The sequence below is a fragment of the Polyodon spathula genome, chromosome 10 (assembly GCF_017654505.1).
Source record: "Polyodon spathula isolate WHYD16114869_AA chromosome 10, ASM1765450v1, whole genome shotgun sequence".
Lineage (NCBI taxonomy): Eukaryota > Metazoa > Chordata > Actinopteri > Acipenseriformes > Polyodontidae > Polyodon > Polyodon spathula.
In genome coordinates this window covers 1,601,081-1,628,910 of record NC_054543.1, presented here as the reverse complement: position 1 = coordinate 1,628,910, position 27,830 = coordinate 1,601,081, and the positions used below count along the sequence as shown (strand labels likewise).

The 27,830-nt window shown below is 36.6% G+C and overlaps 1 protein-coding gene across 4 annotated transcripts in view; it reads left to right on the top strand.

Moving 5' to 3' along the window:
• LOC121321706 (vesicle transport through interaction with t-SNAREs homolog 1A-like) overlaps nt 1-27,475 on the top strand; it is a 109,881-nt gene extending 82,406 nt beyond the window's left edge. For 2 of the 4 annotated variants that reach the window (XM_041260779.1, XM_041260780.1), the window contains one exon: nt 26,996-27,475. In XM_041260779.1, the coding sequence (XP_041116713.1) occupies nt 26,996-27,089 (94 nt within the window). In that variant the 3' untranslated portion in view covers nt 27,090-27,475. The remainder of the gene's footprint in view (nt 1-26,995) is intronic. The other 2 variants (XM_041260781.1, XM_041260782.1) reach the window with 1 other exon arrangement.
• Nucleotides 27,476-27,830: the final 355 nt, after the last annotated feature.

Genomic DNA, 27,830 nt, shown 5'->3' with positions numbered 1-27,830 from the left:
AAGAGTCAGTTAAAGATAAAGAATGCCACACAAACCCAGCTCAACTCCACTGCCACCTGACACTGCAAGCTACTCACATTAATAACCCTGAGCCTGTCACTGTTTGATGGAGCGATGACAATGGGCCATCAAGCCTCATCTCATGGGAGATGTTCGCATGGTGTGTAACCTGAGGGAGAAATTTGTTCACCTATATAGAAGCTTTCTCCCCAGTGGATTGACACTTGATATGTTTTGTCAAATAAAGGTGTGCTAAGATATCTGGTGACTAAATGTGAAAATGTATTCCTGGAATTGTGTGGGTTTTTTTGTTTTTGTTTGTTCATATTTTCACTGGAATGTTTCTGGTAAACACATGTTCTGTACATCACTGAGCCGTTATTCTAGTGAGGAGTATGAGCCTAACATCTTTGCAGCATTCATTTGGAAGCTTTCAGGATTGATCATTGGTGGAACCTGAAGCATTCAACCATTCAAACCAGGATTTAAAGGAATGCACCAGAAGAGAGTGAACTTGTAAAAAAAACAGCATTATAAAAAAAAAATTAAAATCATACTTTTTGTCATTGCTGTTTTCAAAATGAAATTGTTAGAGGTTTTGTTTTGTTCCAGATGTTCTACAAGCTGGTTACTTGTGTGTAGCCATTAAGACAACCTAAAGGAATCGTTGCCTAATCCTTGGTTTCAGTCCGTGAGTTGTCTGATTTCCAAGCAGCCTTGGAGTATCGCTTCCTGTTAGCTGTCGAAGGTGTTGAGCTGTTTTGACATGTGACCTGCTGATGTTGGCAGCTCATCTCCTCTCCTCTCTTCTCAGGCTTTTGTAACTCCAGCCTCTCCTCCCTAATTACTGCAGCCTTCACCTTTCCACAAACCTGAGTTCCATACAGATTACCCGAAAGGCCCACAGCTAGTGTTTTCTCTTGATGAAGGAGCATAGATGTCGAGCAGAGAGCTGGAGGTGCCCAGAGTCAGCTGACAACTCCCTGCTTGAAGCCACCTGTGAGATGCCACACCAGCGTGTGACAGGATAGCTACAATAGAGACAGTCTGAGAAACAGCACAGAATCTCAAGGATATGGAAAGGAAAACGAACTCTGTCATTGGTGTTATTGACCGATAAGACCTATACACCAGAGCATTGGAGACATTCAGTGCATATTAAAATGTTACTTAAAACCTACTAGAAAGTCCTGGTGGGACTAAGCTCATTTCTAGAATGCAGAGTGGCAAGTTCCAGCTTTTATTTTTCCCCAATTTTGAGTTTTAAATGTGAATAGCAATGCAGTATTAATAAGTTATGCATATATAGGCTGTAGATTACATTAATACGTTTAATAAACATGATTGTTTTAATTATATTTTAAACTATGTTATTGTCTATTCCATGTATTTATGTATGTTAATATCAGCCTTTACAAGTTCAAGAACTGTAGTGCAGAGGTACTGTACAATAAAGATTTGAAGTGGTTGTGAAGTACAATGGAAGGATCATCCTACAAACTTTTTGGAAGACAGTCATTGCAAACATCTTAACAAATCTGAGCAGAAGCATAGATTGAATCGGTCTCACAGGAAACTGACAGCTACACACAGTACTGTGTTTGTGAACCAATGAAATCTTTAAGTATGTACCGAAAGAGAAGTAGGTCAATTAAGTCAGTCACCCTATTTCTATGTACTGTACAGTTCTTCTAATTGCCAACATGCAAAAACCATAAGAAAGCCTATAGAATGTCTAGAGCCCCTCAGGATATCTCTGCTATGGTTTGGGCACAGTAAGGGTATACTGATAATAGTTTTCCTTTTTCTGAGCCCTATTATGAAAATGTATTTTTGTCATCCATATTAATCCAACCCAATGGTTTTCCACGATACATTGGGACATGTGTACTGTACATGTGTCCCAATACTGTACCAGGAGGGACATGCCTGAGACTAAACAGCGAGCTAGTCACATCCATTCAGTGTTTGAAAGCTTTTTGGTTTGAAGTCCTTATCCCTAAGCATTATGCCCATGTACGTAGCCCACCCAAAACATGTTTATGTGGTTTAAAAGCAATACAGTTGAAGATTAACTATACATTGTAATAACCCTGGCATTGCTATATTAAATAAATGTATGCCACAAGCACCGCTTAAAGGAATTCACTGCCTCGATTAACAAAGGTCACCAAAGCAGCGCTAAACTTGTGTGTGTGTGTTGGTGTGTGTATGTATGTATATATGTAGAATGTCACCATTTACTGTTTCAGATTTCGTTACCGTAATTAACAGAAAATAGTACCTTCATATACTGAGATTTTGTAAAAGGTGTTTTAAATGATGGCTGAATTAAAGAGAATAGAATTTGAAAATATACAAAAGATTTGCAGCAAGAAAAGATCAACAGTAAAAGATATAATGTAATTTAGCTAACAGCAGAATACAAAGTGAACAATTTAAGGCACAGCACCTTTACATGTGTACTATAATTATATAATTTTGAGGCTCCCTTGAGAAAGATATGTACAACATATCGAAACGGTTGGCAGCTGGCTCTTTGAGCTATATATATATATATCTTAATTCCATGACAGGTGTCTGAAAAAATAAGTAAATCTTGTTTAATAATAGCTATCAGAAGAGTTACACAGTCAGCAATTTGTGACTTCATTGTTACCGTGGAACAGACTGAGTTTTGTTTTTCTAAAGGAAACAAACAGCTGCAGTGTTAGGATAAGGTTATAGTATTTCAGCCATAGTGAGTGTTTTAAAATGCAATTTAATATATGTCTCTTGGAAGCATGTGGAGCTGGTCATGATGCAGTATATTAATGTAATCCATATGCCTTTTTGTATGTCATTGGCTTTCATACCAAATACCTTGAATGCTGCTGTCTGTTTTATTTAACATTTGGCTTTGTTTGCTCCGTGTGGGTATAGGTTTTGAAATGGTTTGTGTGTTTCTGAAAAAAAACATACTGTATCCAAAAAGTTTTTAATTCCCTTAATCGTAAGTGAACACACTGAGTTAACTGAAAGAAATTAAATGGAACTAGTTCAAGTTTAGTCTCCACCCTCCTTTTAAATTGACACTCCCTTTGAAACAATACCTGTTGACAGTCATGACCCGGGCTGTCAGAGGCCAACTCTGTGGTTAACTTTAGTAGAGGCTTCAGATCTTGTTATGGCAGGTTGATGTGTGCCCTGTCAAACACACTCCTCTTTAGGGGGTTGTCAATAAACACAAAAGGATTAGGCATTCTGATTATCTTTTCATTCTCACTTCTATTTCAGTTTTTTGTAAAACCATCCCTAACATCTGTTCTCTAAACGTACATTACGGTTTATGTCACAAAGGTGTGCTAACAAAGGTTTTAAAATGATCTTGCCTCATTAACATGTGCAGAATTATCTGTGGTACCCTTTTTCTTCTGTTGAAGATCTTTGGTTCCTTGCTTTTACGTTCTACTTTAATTTCAAAGACCTATATAGGTGAGACCCGCTTCATGTGCTGTATGTCAAAGTCACTTCAGTGGTCTCACTGCAATCAGATCAGGTGACCTATCGCAATGTACCAAGATGCAGCAGTTTATCTGAAATATTTACATGCCCTCTTCTAACATGAAAAAACAATATTCCCAGCCCAATCAACGAGGGTCAGGTAATAACATTAAAACTAAAAAGGGTATAGAACATGGCTTTTAAAGCACTGGTTAGCTCTCATTCAACTCCTTTTGGGTTGGGAAGTTCTGGGCAACTGAGGCCTCATGAACTGCTTCCCATTGTTTTCAATGTTAAATATTAAGATATAAAACATCTGGTAAACCAAAGTGAAAGTAAACCAAATTATCTGAATTAGTCACCCTAAGTTCAACACATTGATCTGAATTAGTCACCCTAAGTTCAACACGTAGCACAGCATGGTGTTTTCCTGACCACTGACAATATGCCATAATATTTTAACCATTAGTAACTGAGTTAATTTAATACACATCTGTGAAAAGTTGTGGTTTCAGTTAGCAAACTTTTTTTTTTTTTTTTGTACAGTAATGCACTGTAGTTGGAGGTACACAGGGCTGGTTCAGATTTCACTGTCAGTGTTCGAGTATGCGATACACTCAATAGCAGTTGAATGCAATGCAATATACCGATTTAAATAATAAGTGTAATTATTTGATGGAAAGTTAAAAAGAATACTGTGATGTGTCTGACAGTGATTAAGTGCTTGTGCATTTCTGTCAGCTTTATTTCTTCTGTTTAGAAGAAACAGAGCCAGCACTGTGGTATTAAACCATCCTGTTTAGAATATTTTAATTGTGGAGTCTGAACTACACAGCATGTTAATTCATGTTGTATCTCTCGATTGTCAACCGTTTTAAAATCAAGTGCCAAGATTCTTGTCTTGACAAATTGAGTCTTATAAAACGTAAAGTTCCTTGAAGGAATTCCGAAGATAAGTGATCCTGAGTTCTGCCTCCCTATTGCATTCATTGTCTTTTGCAGAGTAAACAGATTGAAACACATCCTTCCTGTATTGCAAGATCAAGATTTAACACATTACTATGCAGTGTTTTTTTTTTTTTCTAGGATTACTTTTATTTGGTTATATTCTATTATTTCATGTGTCAGTTTGCAAACACTAGGTTTACATGTAAACACATTTTAGGGCTTCCTCACACAGCAATGGTAATGTGCCACTACCTGCCCAGACTGAAAGGTCAGACATAAGAACATAAGAAAGTTTACAAACGAGAGGAGGCCATTCGGCCCATCTTGCTCGTTTGGTTGTTAGTAGCTTATTGATCCCAAAATCTCATCAAGCAGCTTCTTGATGGATCCCAGGGTGTCAGCTTCAACAACATTACTGGGGAGTTGATTCCAGACCCTCACAATTCTCTGTGTAAAAAAGTGTCTCCTATTTTCTGTTCTGAATGCCCCTTTTTCTAAACTCCATTTGTGACCCCTGGTCCTTGTTTCTTTTTTCAGGCTGAAAAAGTCCCTTGGGTCGACACTGTCAATACCTTTTAGAATTTTGAATGCTTGAATTAGGTCGCCACGTAGTCTTCTTTGTTCAAGACTGAACAGATTCAATTCTTTTAGCCTGTCTGCATATGACATGCCTTTTAAGCCCGGAATAATTCTGGTCGCTCTTCTTTGCACTCTTTCTAGAGCAGCAATATCTTTTTTATAGCGAGGTGACCAGAACTGAACACAATATTCAAGATGAGGTCTTACTAGTGCATTGTACAGTTTTAACATTACTTCCCTTGATTTAAATTCAACACTTTTCACAATGTATCCGAGCATCTTGTTAGCCTTTTTTATAGCTTCCCCACATTGTCTAGATGAAGACATTTCTGAGTCAACAAAAACTCCTAGGTCTTTTTCATAGATTCCTTCTCCAATTTCAATATCTCCCATATGATATTTATAATGTACATTTTTATTTCCTGCATGCAGTACCTTACACTTTTCTCTATTAAATGTCATTTGCCATGTGTCTGCCCAGTTCTGAATCTTGTCTAGATCATTTTGAATGACCTTTGCTGCTGCAACAGTGTTTGCCACTCCTCCTACTTTAGTGTCGTCTGCAAATTTAACAAGTTTGCTTACTATACCAGAATCTAAATCATTAATGTAGATTAGGAATAGCAGAGGACCTAATACTGATCCCTGTGGTACACCGCTGGTTACCACACTCCATTCTGAGGTTTTTCCTCTAATCAGTACTTTCTGTTTTCTACATGTTAACCACTCCCTAATCCATGTACATGTGTTTCCTTGAATCCCAACTGCGTTCAGTTTGAGAATTAATCTTTTGTGCGGGACTTTGTCAAAAGCTTTCTGGAAATCTAAATAAACCATGTCATATGCTTTGCAATTATCCATTATCGATGTTGCATCCTCAAAAAAATCAAGCAAGTTAGTTAGGCACGATCTCCCTTTCCTAAAACCATGTTGACTATCTCCCAGTACCGTGTTACCATATAGGTCATTTTCCATTTTGGATCTTATTATAGACCTCATGTATGTATTGTTATGAATCATGGTATCTTCCTGAGCCCTGCACCTTATAGTTCCTTGTCATGTCAATGCTGAAGCTGTAGCTGTTTAGTATTTCATTGCTGCCATGTTAGTTTACAAATTGTGCACTTTTCGGTGATTCCCTTGTGATGCTACTACTTCAAAGTAAATTGCTGTACTTAAAAAGAGATCAGCTATCAAAGGTATTGTCAAATTGTTCTGTTGTTCATGAAATGTTGCAAAATAGAGGTTTGGTGTTTGGAATCTTATCTAAAAGATATTTATTTGCAAGCCCCATATCCAGTATACAAGCTGAACTGTAACTACCTTTTGCACTATAAAGTTTTTGGAACAGGAAAAACATATGTTACCCTTCTAAGCATTTTAGTCACATTCTGCACCTCCTTTATATAACCAGGTAACAAATGACTGATTCAAAAAATGAAACTTGAAAGTAGTAATTTATTATTGAATATGTGAAATGAATTGGAATCGAAATGTATTTTTCTGAATTATGTCCGGCAAATGCATGTGTGTTTTGGTTCTGGTCTATGAAACCATTTTATTTAATTTTATTTTTCAGTAATTCTGAATTTGTTTCCAGCACTTTTAAATAGGTAGAAACAGATGCTGGAGTAATTGATGCTTTGAAGACCAAACTCTTGGGAGAAATAATGGAATCCACCCCTTGCCACAACACATGAATCCAAATAATTGTTTCCAGTTTTTTTTTTTTAAAAAGGATTTCTTGCGAGAGATTTGGCACATGAATCAGTTTGTATAATAGTGGATCACAGTGATCCGTCTGGCCTTGTCTATCAGTATATTCAACTCAAATCCCTTTGGTTCTACCCACTCATGTGTGATACAAATTAATAATGTCTTATTATTAATAATTCCCCATTTAATGTAAGCAACTAGAAAGAGTTTTAGCTGGCAGAAAGCACACGGGAGAAGTGAGAGTGTATTAAAATACAGCTTAAATTGTAAGTACCGGAATTCTGAAAAGTACAGTGTTGTACGACCCCACGTGTTGCTACAGCAGTTTAAATAATGTACCTTTAATCACTCTTTTCATTGTTAACATCCTTACAACTTTTAAAGTATGTTTCAAAATGGCTGCTCTAGTGCACTGGGGTTTGAGATCTTCCCTCTAAATCACTGCAAGATTAACAAAAAAACACACACACACACACAAAGTGCTCTTGCTTATCTGTTCTGTTCCACATCATGGATGGTTACTGCGGTGCTATCAGTGCACTAGATCGGCCACTTTGAAAAGAGCTTTGAAACAGACTTTTAAGTTATAAATCTAAAAAGTTGTGAGGATGTTAACAATGATGTTAACAGATACTTTATTTAAACAGTTGTAGCAGCACCTGGGGACGTGTAACACCAGCTACTCTTGAAATGGAATATTAACTTGAAATTCCAATATCATTGTTTTTTTTTCTATTTTTTATATCCCTGTCATAGTCACGGCCACTCTGCTGTAAAGTTGTTTGTAACACTCCGGTTTATTCTGCGCTCATTTATGAGTGCACTTTTTAAAAATTGTAAGCGCTGTAGTAGCAGCTCATTTCATTGCACAATACATGCTAACAACTTGCTGTTTAAAAAAAAAAAAGAAAAATTATAAAATGAGCTCCTAAAGGTTCTAAAACATCTGAAGATAGAAAATATAGGTTTTAATACTGTTAGTTTGACAGTACAGTATATCATTTGGTTTCAAAAGAATAAAAGCTTCAGTAACAGTGTTTTTAGTTAGATTAAAGAAAAGTCTGTCGACGTTTGTAACTCGTCACCATGTATAGTGATCTGAAAACATCTGAAGTTGATGAAAATTTGCTCATATTATATTTTGTTTTTTATTCATTTTTTTTTCAGGTGCATATAAATAGTTAGACAGGTTCCCTGTGCTATGCTCCAGCATTCTCGTTTCTTTAAAAGGGTTGCCATGCAGCTACGTGAAAAACAGCACTAAGAATGCAAGCTGTATTTGACACGCTGAACATACTGCAATGCACTAATCTTCAATTTATCAAGTTTCAGAAGGTGTGGTTTCTGTGGTATTTCCTTCCTCATAGAAAGATAAAAGCATGCACGACATGGCAAAGAGCACCATTTTAATGATAAAGGTTGTGATCGTCATTGAAGGTATGATTATTTGTTCCTGTGGTGTTGGAAGCAGCTTCTGTGTGTCAAGACTTTTGTGATGCATTTTATACTAGTAAGCATTAATAATACTGCTTATTTTATTTATTAATAGAAATAATTAAAATACCAGTGTTCATGTGAATTTCAACATACTTATATAACATTTTGCAATCCTAAGTAATTACTTGTGCTACCTTAACCCCCATGGTTTATTTATAGTTTCCTGTTATGGTTATCAGACCCTAGGAAGAGGGGAAAGTAAAAAAACATAAACAAGCTTGTTCCAACTTGATGCTGTCTGAACATTGTTCGAGTATCTAGATCATTCTGTTTTTTAAATTATATTATGGTATGAATTATAATAAGCATGCATTTCCATGACTAACTTCTGAATTGCATAATCAATTCTGGCTTGCCGTATCATGCTTAATTACAGCCTGCAGCCTTATGGCTTTGTTGTATTTTATCTGTTTATTGTGAAAAGGCAGCGTTCTGAAATTGCATTTTATACGATATTCATATCATATCATTTAAATGGGTTTTGGGTTTTTTTTTCTATTTATTTTTTTTATTAACAATGATACAAAGGAGGAATCTAATATTCCAGTTTAACCGTTGCAGATTTTCTGAAATACACCTCTTCGTGAATGTACGCAAACACACCTTTCTTTTGAGCTCTGAGTGTACCCCTGATTATTCAAACTGTGGTTTGAAATCCCTAAAAAAAAATTGTTGTGGTCTGTTTATCCTGCCACCTGAGGTGAGTGTGTCTTTTAGATGGCATTTTAATACCGCACCGGAAGTGACTCTATTATGTGGAGTCGGAGCCAGAGTGAAAATGAAATTATCTACAGTAAAACAAGGGACTTTCTAGAAAACAGATATGCTAATAAGCCCTTGCAGGAGCAAGCATGCATTTTTAGAGAGCTGCACTGTGTTGTCCAATAATGACATATTACTGAAAAGAAAATGCACTTTCTATCATCAGGAACAGATGAATACGTACATAAAGGTTCACATCGCACACAACATCAAACACAGCCCAGAGCCACATGCAGATGGGTTAATAGTGGGCCTGTTTTTCAGCCGAGAACAATAACGTGCCATGTTGCAAAAGTAAAATGCTTGTTAAAAAGCCACCTGATTCTGCCCTCCATGTTCTTTTGTGTAATAATCTCTTGCCTTGCCAAGTCATGCAGTTGGAAGGATCTTGTTTCAGGTAGCATAGCCATAGGACGTTAGAAAATGTTTCCAAATATGATAAGATGCTCCCAAATAAACTTGAAGACAGGTATATGCTTTTTGCAAAGGAAAGAACCCAGACCAGTTCATTTGGTTTTGAGCCAAACAGGTAATTTTCCCTTCAGCATTTTTCTAGGTCGACGAAGACAGGTTGGGCAGGCACTGCAGTCACCATGTCTGCACACACTGCCATGGCTTGCATACCAAGGGCACAATTTTGTTCCTGGAGACAGACAGGCAGGTGATCTGATTGGCAGAGCTCCAGAGCATGCTCACAAAGGTTTCTTTGACAGTGGGTCAGTTGGTTAGCTGTGCACCAGTAGCTGGATTCTAACCCTTCACCCCTCCTGTTTAGAAAGTTCAGCAACAAAATATACAGAGCTTCTGTATAAAGTACCATGAAAGGAATAGTCAACAGAAGCCTCCTTACAAGGATGTGATAAAATCAAAAAAATAAAAATACCTGTAAATATTTCAATCACTTATAGCACAGTAGAGAATGCACAGGATAGCGTATTAATTGAGTAATCAGTTACATATTTATAGAATATTGATGGTGTTAAGTAACCCTTTGAAGTTAGACATAAAACTGATAACACCAATATATTGATTTAACCAATTCTACCAACAGTTTTTCTCACGACAACATATTTATTTTTCTTTTTGAAAAACGTTATGTCCCTATAATTCCTTCTCAGTTCCTTTGGTTCAGAATGTACCCACTTGTGAGCAGAAGGCTTTTTAAATGATCAGGAATGACTAAGAATAAAGATTACAGATGTGGGGTGGGGGTGGGTTCCTTTTTACCAAATATGCATGAGAAAAAAAAACATTGGTGTCTGTTCTGCAGTAAAATGTGTAACGTGTAATGTGTAATATACTCATTGTAGTGAGTAGATTAATCTGTTTATACAAAAATCATCATTTGAGCACATATGTCAGGAAGCAGTCAGCTAACATACATATAAAAAGCAACTGGAGCGATATGATTTTAAACTGATTGTCTAGGTATACATGATCTTTGAGTTATTATTCCACTTTCAGATGGACAGAAATTCTTAGCACAGGTTTTGTATTCCCCATATACTGTGGTATTTTGCATATGTGTGATGTTTAAATGTTGCATTGTTAATGCTTCAGAGTTAACCAGGATTGGTTAGCCCTTTGGTGACCCAGAAGGTATTTGCACGTTTGATCACCGAGCAGGACTTCTATTAAAACGAAATGCCATTGATTTAAAAAGGGAAGGAAAGGTGAAGAAAGCAGCAGTATGGTTGTCAAGGGGGATTACTGGAATATCAAATTGTCTAGAACCATAGAAGCATTGCCCTCTTAGCAGTGAGAGTGGAGACGCATGGAGGTGCTATTCAGGTAGTTCTACGACATACATCTTATTTAAGATTGTTTGGGGAACATATTTAGTCGTTTTGGAAGGAGAGGTGCTTAGTATCATGGTAACCTGACAAATGTAGATCAATGGATGTAAAAAGATGCAATACCATCTGGTAGTTGACCACATCTAGAATGTACAGGCAAGGTACATTCCCAAATTGGTCAGCAATAAGCAGGCTGATAATCATGGTTTTATTGCCACTAGAAATCAGTAAGCGGTGCCTTAATTGTTATTTTAAACATGCAAGTTGTTAATTTACAGGGTTTATTTACCTTTTTAAAAATGATTTTGATTTTCTTCCATTTCATTTATTTGAAGCTAGGCATTCCAGCAGAATGTCCTGCGGTCATCTACCTTGTGAGTGCTCTCTGATTGGTGGATGACAGCTCGGTGATGTCTTATTTTGAAAAAAAAAATATTATTAGTAAGGGTAGAATGTGTGATGAAAAGGTGTTTACTTCAGAGGAATGCAATTGGAACCCATGTGCCAGTTTGTACATAATTTGTTTAAATTCATGACACTTAAAACGTGACTAAAAACAAAAACTAGATGACAAAAGGAGGATCAGGTGGCACTGTAGGGAAACGAGTGATCTGTTAAGTCTGTAATATTCCTCTTTTAAACATTCCTTATATACTGTATATATTTTCAAAGCCCCTTCAGCAGGTCTACAGATCCCCGCTGTTTGCCTTTCCTATTAATATTTGATGCATTCATGAATTTGCTGCTGTATCCCTGAGCATACTGTATGTCTATACCTTAAAAAAAGGTTAAAGACCAGTTATTGTGATCAGGATAAGAGAGAGACACAAATCGGAGACAGATAATAACTTCTTCAGCTTTAGCTTGTGGCTGGGGAACCCCAGATTGTGTAACATAACCCTTCAATTTTAAATGCCATTGTAAGCATACCCCAATGAGTACCATATGCACATGGAAGTATACACAGGGTGAAAGAATAATAGAATATGTTCTGTGAAATGTACAAATAATTATTGTTGTCAACTAATTTGTGCAACTGCGATTCCATTCTCTCTCTCTCTCTCTCTCTCTCTCTCTCTCTCTCTCTCTCTCTCTGTCTCTCTCTCTCTCTCTCTCTCTGTCTGCAACACTCGACTGACATAGATTTTCTAGTGCTTCCTTGGCCTGGCCCCAAGAAACCCTGGGATTTATAATTCTGGTGCAGTGCAAAGTCTATTGATTGCGGCCTCAAGGGTAATAACCAAATATAGCCAGAGCAACAAGTCAGTAATAGTGTTATTGCAACAAACTCCACTCACTTGTGGCGCATTAGATTGTTTTACAGTTTTTCTGAGAGTAAACATGTGCAAGTCATCGCAAGTCAACACATGACTGCACCATGTCCATGCCTCAGAACAGGCTAGGCACTGCAGCAGGATAAAACCTCACTTGTAGTGTCAAATGCAGTAACATAGCATTGTTTTATGCAGACAGCGCAAGCTGCGACAAATGAGTAGATGTTTGGGAGTAGGAGCGAACTCCAATAGCAGTCAGCAAAGTGAGGGAAGAAACTTTGCTAATAGGGCAAGGAAATGTTATGAAAAAGTACTGCATCTGATTTTTAATATAGCGCCTTTCGCAGTAAAAATTGCCGCAAAGCTCTTCACATGAGGAAAAGCATTGACAGATATTAATAAGAGAATGCAAGAAAAGTCTTAAAAATTAAAGAAAAAAACACAGAACAGTAAAAAAAAAAAAAAAAAAAAAAAAAAAAAAAAACCAAAAAAGGGAAAATCGTATTTTTGCGATGTATACTTTCACACAAAAATAGAAACAAAATCGATCGTCACTGAGAACGAAACAAAATGTCTCGATCCGTCGAGTAAGGGACAGTTTTGGGGCCCTATACCTGAATACTCTACCACATGTGTTTTTGTTTTTGTAATTTGTGGGACAGTAAGCAACCTGGCATTCTGTGAGCTGAGTTTGGTGTCTGGGAATATATGGGATTAAAAGATCATTTAAATACGATGGTGCAAGGCTATTTAATGCCTTATAAGTTAAAAGCAACATCAATCTGTGCTGAATCAGAACGGAAGCCAGTGCAGAGATGCTAGTACAGGAGTAATGTGATCTCATCTCTGAGTCCCGGTTCAGATTCTTGCTGCAACATTCTGTATAAGTTGCAGTTGAGATATAACATGACTACAGTACCAGAGAATAGGGCATTACAATAATCAATTCTAGAAGATACAAAAGCATGAATCAGTCTCACAATATCTGAGTGGGAAAGAATACTTCTCAATTTGCTGATATTTCTTAGATGATAAAAAAAAAAAAAAAAAAAAAAAAAATTGTAATATTGCTGATGTGTGTCTAAAAAAAAAAAAAAGATTTGGGTCTAAGGTCACACCCAAATTTCTCATTTTGTCTGCAAATTCATAAGAGTCACAAAGGAATAAATCAAACATATTAATTTGTTGCTTTTGAGATCCCATAATCATCAGTTCTGTTTTGTCAGAGTTTAGCATTAGAACATTTTCAAGCATAATTTTTTTTATGTTGGCAAGACAGGTACTCAAAAATATTTACATCCGAGGTGTCACCCTGTTTCAGGGATAAATATAGCTGTGTATCATCAGCGTCACAATGGAAATTAACCCCATAGCTTGATTTTTAAGGTGATCAATTAAAACAGAATGATCTATAGTGTCAACCTCAGCACCTCAGCCCGTGTCTGAGGATAACAACACATCTTTAGCCATTCCAATAAGTGCTATCTCTGTGCTATGATAAGGCCAAAACCCAGACTGAAATTTCTGCAAGAAATATAAGTTGCTCAGCAAATACTCTTTCTAAAACTATGATGATAGTTTGATTACAATTAATATTCATTCATTTAGTTGTTTCTTTTTTTATTCGACTGAGGAACAAAAGGCTTAACACACATTGTCACAAGCAAGTTATGGATGAACAGCCACAAGCCATGATTTTAAGAAAGAACCAAACAATTACAGCTTGATCCCCAGATGTCACCATGGTCGGAGTGTCACAATTAATTACAACTGTTTTAAAGGTAGTATTTTTAGTAAGTAAAGGTTTTGGCCTGTGATCTAAATAGCAGAGACCCTCTGCAGCTGAAAATGCCTCTTTAAAGTTCAAGAAGAGCCCCAGCCTTTAAGTACCACTTTTTTTTTTTTTTTTTTAATAACATTGTTACTCTGGGCTCCTGTAATCGGGTGGTGTTCGTTTTGATGTCTCCGTCTCCCCACCTCGTGTAGATTCATGTTTCAGGGTTTAGCATACAGGGTGACAGCTGTCGATGGTGTTATTGATTAGATATTACCCCGAGGGCTACAGGAGTGGCCACCATGCAAGAGGAATATCTTTGGTATTACAGTTTTTGTCTGGATGTCTCCATTCGTCTGAATCAAGAAAGATTAACATGATCAGATAGAAACCTTCACCACTTGTTGCACTTCAATTTAGTCATAACCCCTTAATGACAAGTATACAGTATACTGTCTGACAATGATCGCACCTCTTACATTATATTTTAGTTTTGTATCATTTATGTTGTCTTCTTTTTCATCAATGAAGGTTTTAACCTCAGTGGCACAGTGTAATCACAAATATTAAAACATTTGTACCGGGACAGATTTGTCAGAATGAACATCCACATACAAGTGTTCTAACAGATGCTGGAGTTTTCTCATGCTTTTTTATTATTGTCCTGCTTCACCGCTGCCCTTTATAGCACAAAGGAGGGTTGCAGCTCGACTCTCAGAGTTAAAAACATTGTCATAGGGAGGTAATGCTATCTCGGGGAGGTTTGACGTAGGGAAATACATTCAATCCATGTGCAGTTAGTGAAAGAGATGACCGTTTCAGCAGACGTACACAGAGTCTACAGTTGTATTATAAACCCAAACACCCAGATAGGCTAATGACCCGCATACCAGCTGAACTTGTTCTTTGCTCGATGCCAGTGAAAGGCTGGCACATATTGATGAATTATGAGCCCTAATGACATTTCAGTATTGAGCAAACAATACAAAGTTATGTACACCATGGTCTCATGGGTAGTGTTACATCCTTTCCACAAACTCAGTAATATAATATGCAGCTGGTCCTGAAAGGAATGCAAAGGGTTTTATGTAAGAAATCTGAGGAATAGTGCTTCACTTTTGAGTCATAAGCAGTGTAATAAGTGCAGCCATCTTGAAGCACAACCATTCTAGCTGCTACACAGTGGAACTACTAAAAATGAGTTACATACAGTATACCTGTTGGTTAGTAATTCTATATGAAATTGGTTTCACATTTTTTTACATAGCTAAACACACACAGATGTGGGGAGTTCCTGAGTTTGTCTCAGACACTCAGTAATCACTGAAAATGTTTTACAGCAATGTATATAAAATGCTTTTTTTTTTTATATATATATAGTACTGTATATGTGTTTGCTGTTTTCTTCTTAGAAACTGTAACCATAAGACATTAGAAATATAACCGCTGTACTCAGGGCTGGCTTTAGGCTGTGCAGGGCCCGAGGCGGTGATGATTAAGTGCAGTGTCCAGAACATCAAATGAATACTACAGTAGCAATCGCATCTTAGTTAGTATATAGGTGCATCATGTTATTGTATACACATATATATAAATAACGTTAAATAATATTCATGATATTAAAATGTTAATGAATACTTGTTCCAGTTTGTTTTGTTAGACTTTATCATTTGATAGAATTCACAACGTCAAAGCACTCAGAATCCAGTTTACTTCAAACATATCACATATTAACTTTTTTTCTAAAATTACTGTGCCCCAATAGGCCTGTTGAAAAATACTGTAATGCCTGGCCTATATGGGTTCTGACAGGTCAGCAGTGAGAATAACCAGGGAGAAATAAATAATAATAATAACAAATACATAAATAAATAAATACGGTTTACCATTAACCATACAAAGGAACATATCACTTCTCACCGCCCCCTTTTGTACCGTCTGTCATGACCCCTTGGTTAACGAGTGCAACAGCTCCTCCAGTCCGCTGCTGCCACATTGTTTCCCTTGCGGGTCGATGATTTAATGTATCGGAGCTCCGCCCCCTTTCTAGATGACCTACTTCCTTCTAACCCTGGTAATGAATTGTCTGGCCATCCAGTCTAGGGTACTGTGTGCCCTTTACAAATTGCTCTCACCAAGAATCATTCTCTGTCACAGTATGCCTTGTCTAATCACACCCATATTTGTAATATTTTGTAAAAAGGAAATTCTGCCACATCTCTCTCATCCATGGCAACTCATAGCAGCCTTTAATATTATTTACATTTGTTTTTTTTTTTTTTTTTGGAAGAAAAATAATTTGTAAACTAACATACTTAAAAATAGGGTATTTTATTATTATTATTATTATTATTATTATTATTATTATTATTATTATTATTATTATTCATTAAATCTTAAGGTAGATTCAGAAATTGTTTTACTAACCATGGTACGAGAAAAAAAAAAAAAAAAATATATATATATATATATATATATATATATATATATATATATATATATATATATACACACACACACACACACACACACACACACACACACACACACACACACACACACACACACACAGTGCCTATAGAAAGTCTACACCCCCTTTCAGAATGTTCACCTTTTATTGCTTTATAGCCTGGAATTAAAATGCATTTAAATATTTTTATTTACACATGTATCTACACATCCTACCCCACAACTTCCAAGTGAAAAAATATATTCTAGAAATTTGTAGAAAATTAATTAAAAATAAAAACTGAAACAGCTTGGTTGGATAAGTCTTCAAAATCACACACCAAGTTAAGTGGCCTCCACCTGTGTTAAATTGTAGTGATTCACATGATTTCAGATAAATTCAGCAGTTCCTGTAGGTTCCCTCTGCCGGGTAGTGCATTTCAAAGCATAAAATCAATGAGCACCAAGGCAATTAGAAACCTAAAACGGCAGACCTGAGTAGCCCAAACTTTTGATATGCTAACGAAACAATAGCTTGTGAATTCAGTTTTGTATTAATGGATTAGATTTACGTTAGCTGCTACAACTGATTGGGCACCCTAAAGGTACCTCGGCCCCCCTGTACTATGTTAGGGTTAGCTATCTAATTAGCAAAAATAACTGAGGTCAGCAATGAATACTGTTTAATTTAGTAATTAACATTACCTGTTATATATAAGCAGTAAGCAGCATAACACAGAAGGAAAGTAGTCCCTACAGACAGTTATTTATTACTAGGTATATTGCGTTTTTCTTTTTCATTTGCAAACAGAATGGCTGCAGATTTCATGCTGGCTGAATCAGAAGCTTAAAAAAAAAAAAAAACGGACCCATAAATGAACTTGTTACCAATATCCCTGGTGGTTTGCCATCAGTTACGGACTTGAACCTTTGGCTTCAGATCCTCTCCTGATGACATGTCTTTTTCTTTAAGAGAAAACTATAATCTGTGATTTTTTTTTCACCTCAAAGAAGTTCAAAGCACACATTTTGACAGCACTTTATAGTTTGTTGATACAAGTTGACGAAACGTACAAATATATTCTGTGAGCGCCCAGCACTCTGAAACACTGAAATAAATATATGCACCCTTTTTTTTTTGTTTCTTGGCTTTTATTTTTTTATTTTTTTACATTGGCTTCTTAAAAAATCTAAAAAGTTAAGATATATATATATATATTATATATCATAGATATATATATAATATATATATATATATATATATATATATATATACATGATATGTATTTAATTAGCTTTTAAAAGGGAGCCTTATGCTTCAGCTTTGTTTAATGCCTTGTGTAGACTGAGCTGGCTCTGCCCCTTGTCTTTTGACAGTGATCTGTATATATAAAAATAAATATATATAAATATACAAAGCCACTTGTCCATCAGGTGATGTGAGAGCACAGCTGTGTTAATGAGCTGCAGGCAGAAGTTGAAAATCCCTGAAAGTGTTGCACACAACACTAAACAAGGTATTTTTTTCACACAACTCTAAACTAGATGTTTTTTTCTCCAGCACCTTACTTGCCAGAGCTCCCAGTCCCAGCCCAGGCAGCTAGTCAGATTGTTAGTTGCCAAATGAAAAATATATGAACTTGTACAGCAAAGGATTGTTCCAGCGCTGATTTTACCCATTTCCGCAAGGCTCTTGAAGGCTCTGTTTGACATGTGTAGTCAGCACACTCTTCATACTATCTCACTTTTTCTAAATGCTCTGTTTTTCTGTTATTATTCAATAAATTCATTTTTGCTAGAGGGTGGCAATGGATTTTGTTATAAAGATCTACAATGAAGCATCTATGATCCCAAAGAGTATAATGATATCGCACAAACACAGTAATTGTGGTTAAAAACAAAATCCATTATTTAAAAAATCCTGAAGATATGTGAGGCTGTGCCTTCAGGAGATACACTAGCGTGCAGAATTGCATTGCATGGATACATATTAGCAGCAGTGAATGATGGAAGCATGGCAAACATGTGGCATAAAACTAATTTTGACATCAATGTTGTGCTTGTATTTAAATTGTATCTTACAGCAATAACCTGCTACTGATGAACTTTGGGATATGAATGTGTTCCTTTCACCAATCAGACCTCATAAACATAATAGAAATACAATGTTGTGTTTTTATTTATCTGTGATGTTTTACTGAGAGTATGGCCTTGCCTGATTTGTGAAGTTCAGGTCTGCACTTTCTTAATTGCTGGTTTAAGTTCCCTTTTTTTAAAAAAAACATGTTCTCTCATCATTTGCAAAGATGACAAAGTTTTACACATATTAACAAAAACAATAAACAATAAATCTACTTTTTTGAAGGGCAACAATTTTATTGTTTGTCACAAGTCTGAGAAAAAAAACTATATATATATTAAAGCCGCGTAAATATATGGGTTTAGGTCTCACTGAGTGCTTTTTCACACCTGGATTACGTAACTGTGGCAAGATAATGACACAGTTAATATAGAATTAGATCACGTGTCATATTTATGGATGCAGTCCTCCATAGTTTTGACATTCTTTACATTTTTGTAAATTCCGAAGAAGAAGAAGAACAAGAAGAAATAATGTGATATAGCTATGTGGGATTATGAAAAATAAACATTCATGATGACATTTCTCACTGGGACAAAGAAGACCAATGTTGGAGTCCTGTGAAGTAGGTCCATCAGCTGCTGGGAGGATATTTTGTGTGCCACTGTATTGATGGGGCATTCCATTGTATTGGAAGCATGACATTGGCATTGTATCCACTTACTGTTGACAGATCCGATATGGCGCTTTAGATAACATGCCCTGCCACCAGACTGCACATCCTGCACATTGTCTAATTCAACGCCTCAAACTGTTTTATTAACTACCAGAATATGAATTGGGCTAACACCTTTTTTCTACAGTTCATCTGGCACCAGAATGTAACTTTGAACTTTTCTGAAAGGCTTCGAAATGCCTGCAGCCTGTTCTGCAAAAAGAATTGCATTTTGGAATTGTAACTGTTATTTAGAATTTTAGGCATCAATTTGGCCATTTGCTTTCCATAACCGGTAGCTTAGTAGTTGACAATATAATTATTTTATGCAGATCAATTGAGCTCTGTATTGATGTGTGTTAAAAAAAAAAAACACATTTTTATAAAGGTATCACGGTTTGTCACTTAGCTTTGCTACAGATCACATAGAGAAAGGCTTGCTTTGACAGGTACAAGTACTCTTTGTTAGTCTTATTGAAATTACAAGCAGAGAGAAAAGATTACTTAAACAGCAGTACTACTAAACAACCTCAAAGCTGAAGGTGGATGGATGGTGGTTTGTCTATCAGTCAAATCATTTGTGAATACATTGATCTGGTTGACATTCTTTGGTTGCTGCCAGGTTTCTAGTTATTCCCAGGTTCTCTTTTCTGAAACAGGTCAGACAGCGATTGATTTTTATTTGTTTTATTGGCCTTATAGAATAAAAAATATGTACTTCTTAAAGCAGTCAAACTGTGTGTGTGCCTGTGTGTGCGCATGTCTGTGTGTGTGTGTGAGTCCATGTGCTCATGTATGTGTCTGTGGCTGTGTGTGTGTGTGTCTGTCTGTCTGTCTGTGTTTGTGTGCATGTCTGTTTCTATGTGCGTGTGTCTGTGATTGTGCGTGCAGCAGTTAAACCCCTTGTCTTCACTACCTTCAGACCAAATAAGAGGGGGTCTGGGAGTATTGCACACAACAAGCCTTCACATTGTGGAGGTGTGTAGCAGCCCTCATTATAGCTGGTAATAAGGGATGCTGGAAAACTGCTGTAAAAAAAATGTATATTTTAAATTTTAATAACACTGGTACGATCTGGTAAATCTTTCCTGACAGAAAAGTCCTCATTATTTTTATCTGTCTCTGGGGGGTTTCTTTCTACCACCTCCCCTGTTAAACGGCCTTACTTGGGACTTTTGTGTTTCTTTTATCAATTTTTCAGCTCAATTTATACTGCTTTTTTCCCCCTCTCAGACTGCACTGCATGTTGTGTCTTTTATCCCTTTACCTTTATCAAATTAATCATTTTATAAAAATATATATATATACCAAAAAACAAACATACAGTGATTTAGTCATGATAGCCACTACAAGTGACTAAGAAAGTTGTGTAGAGTTTTTCAATTGGTTTTAAATAGTAACCCTCTGAATGTCATGCATCATGCTGTTGAGTTGAAAATTGAGTGAACCCAGATTGCTTTTTTGATGTTGATTCCACTGTAGAAGTTAAGAGGAGTTTTTATTTTATCCTAATCAGTTGGTCTGATTAGGATAAATGCTTTTAATTATTGGTGTTAATTGGGGCCTGTGAAATCAGGCTACAGTGATTCATTTCCTTTAACTTATTTTAATGGTAGGGCATGTCAGTGAGGCATATGTCTCATTTTCATATTGCCATATTTGCCTATTTTCTGACTTTGTTTAGTCAACCCTCTTCTTTAAATTGTCACAGTTTCTATTGGCAGTGTTTAAAGCAATACATACCAATAGGGTATATGCCATTATGCATACCAAGTCATTAGTGACTGCTGAGTATCGAATGGGTTCCAGTGTATAATAGGTGGACATTTACAAGCTGCCTGTTGACTTTTTTCCTTTTTATCCAACACATTTGATACATTTTACATACAGTTATACACGCACACATGCATTAATATACAAAAGAGGCAAAATATGATTAGTGTAAACAAGCTGAAATAACTGAAATAAATAACCACAAAAAGTAACTGAAAATATATAAATAATTCATTGATACTCCCTGACAGTCACTGCAAGCCACAAATAATAGGCTTAAAACAATAACAAAGAAATCGTTGAAAAAAACGTGCTGCCTTGTGCACAGATTCTGCGTGATTTTGAGTATACAGTAGTACCCTCAAAAGAGGGTTACAGACGTCACAGAGATTGAGATAGAATAAGCAAAACAAAGCATTATTGTACAGTCAAGGCGATGGTTCCCATTTAGAGCTAGACTATCCAGCCCGTTAAAGGGTAAAGGTTAATTCTGCTACAGTGTGTCACGAGTGTATCATTTCTCATACACTTTAACATTGCTTTAACATTACTCACTTTTTAATCCTTTTTGCATTAGAATTAGGGCTGCCTTGGGGCCCTCCTATGGGAAGGTTGTCAGGCCAGCTGTACTGGAAGCATATTCAGGAGTCTGTGGGACTTCACTGGAGAGATGCAGGGTTAATCCGCTCCACTGCTGAGTTGTAATTTTTATTGAAAAGATTTGCATGCTGTTAACTGCATATTTTAAATATTTTGTTTATTAAAATAATTTAGTGCATTAACCAGCAATTGGATTACACTCTTAGCGATTATTGCTCAGAAAATAACATTTCTGTGCCGGAGCCAGAAGGGTAACAGTATCTTATTGTGCTGGACTGAGTTTATATCACTTGAACATAAAACTCATGAAGTACAACATTTAACTTTTAAACTATAAAACTTTGAAAAAGAGGTGGTCTTTGAAAATAATAAGATTCTGGTCAGATGATAAAAACTCAATATGCTTATTCCTTTTATACATCATTAATGCACAGTAAAATGTGACTGGTGGGTAGTCTTTGTGTTCTTTACCAAGACAGAATATTGACCACAACTGCATGAAGTGTTATTTCTAGCTCTACATATTTGAGTATCTAGGAAAATGCCAAACATGTCAGCAAATGTTTAGCTGCTTTGTGTCTGTAGCGGGTTGGTAATTGCAAGCAGTTGCTAGTTAAGCAGTGCTATAAACACATGATCTCGCATTGCAAATGGAAACGCACAGGTCTCTGTGCTGTAGCACAGCAAGTCTGACACGTGGAGAGTAAAAGTCTGTGCCCGTCCATTACAGATCTGACAATGGATAGATTCTTCTATGGAAAATATTCAGGCCCACATTAGAGGCATCAGCATGGCCTAGCGGCTGAAGGCAGGAAATCCCAGCTCAGCTGCTAAATTGCGGCGCGACCCTGGAGGGAACAAGTCACTCTCCCTCCTTGTGCACCAGTCCACTCAGCTGTAAAATTGGTACCAGCAGGACCCCACTGCAATGAGAAGTGGCATCTTTGTTGAGCAACACTGGGTTGGTAACATGCTGATTGTATCTGAGGCATTGCTTTTATGCTTTCATTGCTCAGACGAAGTCTGCACAGCCGTTGTATACAAAATGAAAGTCTGAAATGCATTACACAGCAAGAGGAGAGGTAAGCCAGAGCTGCATTTTTAGTTTAAGGTTAAAATGACAGGTGGCATCTCTAAATGAAGACCTTGATAGACTGTTGAGAGAATCAAAACAAGCTGTAAAGCTGTCTTGTGCATCCCCACTAAAAGAAAAAAAAAAGCATGTTTGTTAAAATAACCTTTAAACTAAACAGATTATTAATGTGTTTCACATAATGAGTGATGCAGGGATCGAAAGCAGTTTTCTTCTTAGCTTTAGTGTTAAGAGTGGAGCAGGCGGATGAGTTAGACCAGTGTGTGAGTGATGAATGATGGTAACTCAGGCCATTCATCTCCTGCTTAGAAAACGGACACAGACACTGAAGCAGTTTTGCAGAAGACATGTCAGCAAATGTGATCGTTTTGTAATCTGTCAAGAGGATAGAGAGCTGGCCTTTTTTGTGTCTCACTGGGGAGTAACTTCTTGATGTCACGCATGTGTTTTTTTGTTTTGTTTTGTTTTTTTTTTTTTGTTGTTGGTTTTCACATCAAGAGTCTTTTGCTATTTATTTTCAGTTCAAAAGAAAACTTGTGTTAATGTTGTTTGGGTTTTTAGGATGGCTTAAAACCTAGAAAGCGATTTGTCAACATTGGACTGCCTTATAAATGTCTTACACCTGTTGGATTTATCAAAGTTTACAAACACTTTGTTTAAAAGTCTTGGAAGATAAATACAATATTGTGGTGCATCTTTCAGGTTCGCCTTTTTTATTCTTAATATTTTATTTAAAAACATCTACAATAATAGTGGAAAGTGTCTGAGCTAATGTGACCGTTCCATTAGGGTTGTAACCAAACGCTTTTGCTATAGAGGAAATATCTGTAATTTGAAATAGCCTTCTACATTGTAAACTGAAAAGGTCATACAATCAGAACAATGTCTTGACTAAATGTGTTAAATATAGAAGTGCTGAAAAGGCCTACTATATAAGGGACTTTCACTTTGAAACAATAATTAAAAAAAAAAATAATAAAATATGTAGAAAGCCAATGTTATTCATTAATTTTATAACTTCTAGGTGCTATACTTTTTTTTCCATGTTCCAATAAAAATGTTCAGTGGGGACAGCAATTGCGTTCATTAAGAGAAAAAAAAAAAAAAAAAAAAAACCTAGAGGTGTTTATTACAAAAATTGTAAAATAAATAAATAAATAAATAAATAAAAATAATAATAATTTATTTGTTCCACTTAGGTATATTTTAACTGCAGCAGTGTTGTTCAATACTGATCCTCATAGCTTTTCATTTGGAGTTCAGGGACCATAGTACAAAAGCATCTTAAGTGACATTCTTATCTTCAGAGATAGAATGTCTTAACTACAGTGTTTCAGAACATGCTCACCTACCTTATTTTCCTATCTTAACTTCACATAGGAAATAACACATGACAGAACAGTCCTAACTTGGTCATTTCCTGTTTCTCTCCTAACATGTAGGACTTGGGGGAACCTTTCCTATCTGTCGGTTACAAAAAGAAAAGTATTAGTTTGCAAGATCAGAACAAAACATGCAAAAAGCAAAACAAAACGAAATATGTTCATTTCATATTGTTGTTGTGCTTTAGAGTTTAAGTTTTGTATTGCACAAATATTTCTGGGCATTTAGGTCTTATTATATACAGCATATTCTATAGTGAACCATAATGATCCGTTCATATATTTGGGCTATGTGTAACATCTAGACTTAGCCCCACCTTCCGAGGTGGTGGTTCGTGTTATGGAGTTTGATACACTCACAAGTTAGTGGCAGTGATTATGATTACTGATATCTGAAACTTTGTTGAGTAATAAGATGTTAGGTATTCTGCGTTGATTCTATCGTGTTATTGTATTACACAGCAAGATGCTCCACTGAACTATAACCAGTGGCTCATATATGTAATGTAACTCAAAAAATAGTCAAAGTTACTAGTATAGTAGTAATAGTAACTCAAAGTTTGGGCTCTTTAATATACAAAATGATATTACGGTACACGCTGTCTTTCACACCGGAGGCACGAACATGTCACAGTACTGTTATTATTTTTAGCTTTACTTTAGCCTGTGAGATATTGTTGTGTGTTGGCATTACTAATTAAAATAAAATTGTGTTCATGACAGAAATTGAATAAGTATGGTTTCATTTTTCTTTTTAAATAGCAGTATTTATGCATTGTTGTTAAGCAGATTTTATTGTAGATTTTTCTGCAATCAAATCCTTATTCTCTTCCTGAGTAAAATGTAGAGCCCCATGTTTCTTTGCCACAACTGAATGTAGATTAGACATCATAACTTAAAAACATGTATATTCTGGTGACAGTTACCTGAAGCTCGAGCTGTAACCTGCTCTATTCAGACTCAATGAGTCTTTATGGATAAGATTGTCGCTAGACAGGATTTCCTAACTAATGTTAGGATAGGGGGAGACACTTAGGAAATTGTAGGCACTGCTGACTTAGGAAATGCTTCTGTAATACCAAATTAGGAAAAATCCTATCCTAGCCATGAAAGATAAGACAGGAAAGCAAGTTAGAAAATGCTTCTGTAATACGACCCCTGGTCTGGGTATTCAGTACAGGAGACAGGGACACCTTGTGTTTTACTGAACCTCATAGCTTTCCATTTGGAGCGCTGGTCTGGGTATTCAGTACAGGTGACAGGGTTACCTTGTGTTTTACTGAACCTCATAGCTTTCCATTTGGAGCGCTGGTCTGGGTATTCAGTACAGGTGACAGGGTTACCTTGTGTTTTACTGAACCTCATAGCTTTCCATTTGGAGCGCTGGTCTGGGTATTCAGTACAGGTGACAGGGTTACCTTGTGTTTTACTGAACCTCATAGCTTTCCATTTGGAGCGCTGGTCTGGGTATTCAGTACAGGTGACAGGGTTACCTTGTGTTTTACTGAACCTCATAGCTTTCCATTTGGAGCGCTGGTATGGGTATTCAGTACAGGTGACAGGGTTACCTTGTGTTTTACTGAACCTCATAGCTTTCCATTTGGAGCGCTGGTATGGGTATTCAGTACAGGTGACAGGGTTACCTTGTGTTTTACTGAACCTCATAGCTTTCCATTTGGAGCGCTGGTCTGGGTATTCAGTACAGGTGACAGGGTTACCTTGTGTTTTACTGAACCTCATAGCTTTCCATTTGGAGCGCTGGTCTGGGTATTCAGTACAGGTGACAGGGTTACCTTGTGTTTTACTGAACCTCATAGCTTTCCATTTGGAGCGCTGGTCTGGGTATTCAGTACAGGTGACAGGGTTACCTTGTGTTTTACTGAACCTCATAGCTTTCCATTTGGAGCGCTGGTCTGGGTATTCAGTACAGGTGACAGGGTTACCTTGTGTTTTACTGAACCTCATAGCTTTCCATTTGGAGCGCTGGTATGGGTATTCAGTACAGGTGACAGGGTTACCTTGTGTTTTACTGAACCTCATAGCTTTCCATTTGGAGCGCTGGTCTGGGTATTCAGTACAGGTGACAGGGTTACCTTGTGTTTTACTGAACCTCATAGCTTTCCATTTGGAGCGCTGGTCTGGGTATTCAGTACAGGTGACAGGGTTACCTTGTGTTTTACTGAACCTCATAGCTTTCCATTTGGAGCGCTGGTCTGGGTATTCAGTACAGGTGACAGGGTTACCTTGTGTTTTACTGAACCTCATAGCTTTCCATTTGGAGCGCTGGTCTGGGTATTCAGTACAGGTGACAGGGTTACCTTGTGTTTTACTGAACCTCATAGCTTTCCATTTGGAGCGCGGGTCTGGGTATTCAGTACAGGTGACAGGGGCACCTTGTGTTTTCACTCTTGAAGTAGTAACAGCAAGTTAAATTGAGCATGTTGTAAACCATGGGGACGAAAAATTAAAGACAAGTTATCTGGTTTTGTCAACCTGAAAAATTATACATTCTTAGTAATGGATTATAAATTAGCTTTCAATTATTCTAATTTTGGCTACTATTTATCTATTCAAGTCTCACTAATATATTCTATTTAATTACAACCTAATTCTCCTCTATATATTTGAACCATAGTAAAAGAATAGCAAAGCTATGTGAAAGCATGGTAAAGCTGAGGTAAGCATTGCAAAGCCCAGAGAGATACGGTAGAGCAAGTAAAAACACATGGTAAGCCATGGTAAATGGTGGCAAATGCATGTATAAACAAGTGTAAAGCAAAAGGAACTACAAAATCACTGTGCAATTTACTGGAGCAAACTTTTTTTTTTTTTTTTTTTTTTTTTTTTTTTTTTTTCCCCCACAGAATTCATATTGTTCCCAGTATCAGGCTTAGAATATTGAAACTGGGAAGGTTTTGGTTCTGGATTGTGGAGAATGTCACACTTGATTCTAATGACATGTGATATACTGAAGATAGCCACTAAACAGATGTATGTGAGTGGATTAGCTCTTAAGATTGTTACAGTGATTAACCATGACTTTTTTTTTTTCTTCCCCCTTTTGTTTTGTTACAGGATCATCCAGAATCGGATCTTGATGTTTATTCTGGGCGTTATCATCCTTTTCACCGTTGTGCTGGCTATTTATTTTTCTGTCAGAGGTCTCTGATTCTTCTCAACCCCCTGCGTGATTAATAGCGACAGAGCATTCGTTTGGAGTAATTAGGACAGATTGGTCACATGAATCATTTTCTTGCACTGACAGACCTCTCCTCCCAAGCACACATTGACTCAGGTGCAGGCAGTGAATGCAGTGTTTTAGTGAGGTTTATTTCTTTGCATGGAATCTTTTTCTTCTCTGTAAAAATCTGGTAGGAGTTTTTAAAAGTGCAGGTATGCAGTGATGTGTTAACATTGACCTTGTTTTCTTGGGGTTTTTTTGTGTGTGTTTTGTATTTTGCAGTATTTAAGTATTTTTTTTTGTGTAGTTTTAGGATGTCACTATTAACAACAGCCACTTATAGACAGATTATGCTACTTTCCCAAATCAAGAAAGTTTCACCCGCTTGATTTCAATTCTGAAAATTAGGAATAAATGTTAAATAGTATTGCATTCCAATTAATTGCTGTCAGAAAAAGCTGTAGATAGAATACAGCCACAGTATAAATTCTATTCATGAACGTTAACATGCCAGTACATTCATTGCCCAGTGCGTCCATTTATTCACAACCTGTTTGAAGCTGGCTCTCAGAATATGCGCACTGTGGCTAATAATATTCAGTGTGGAACTTAATGTGGCAAAAAACGACAAATCTTGGGAGAGGCCTTTCTGCATGTTTACTTTGAAAACGATCAGGACTAAAACTCTAGTACTAAAAGTGACTTGTGTTAATGAGTATAGTACCTGGA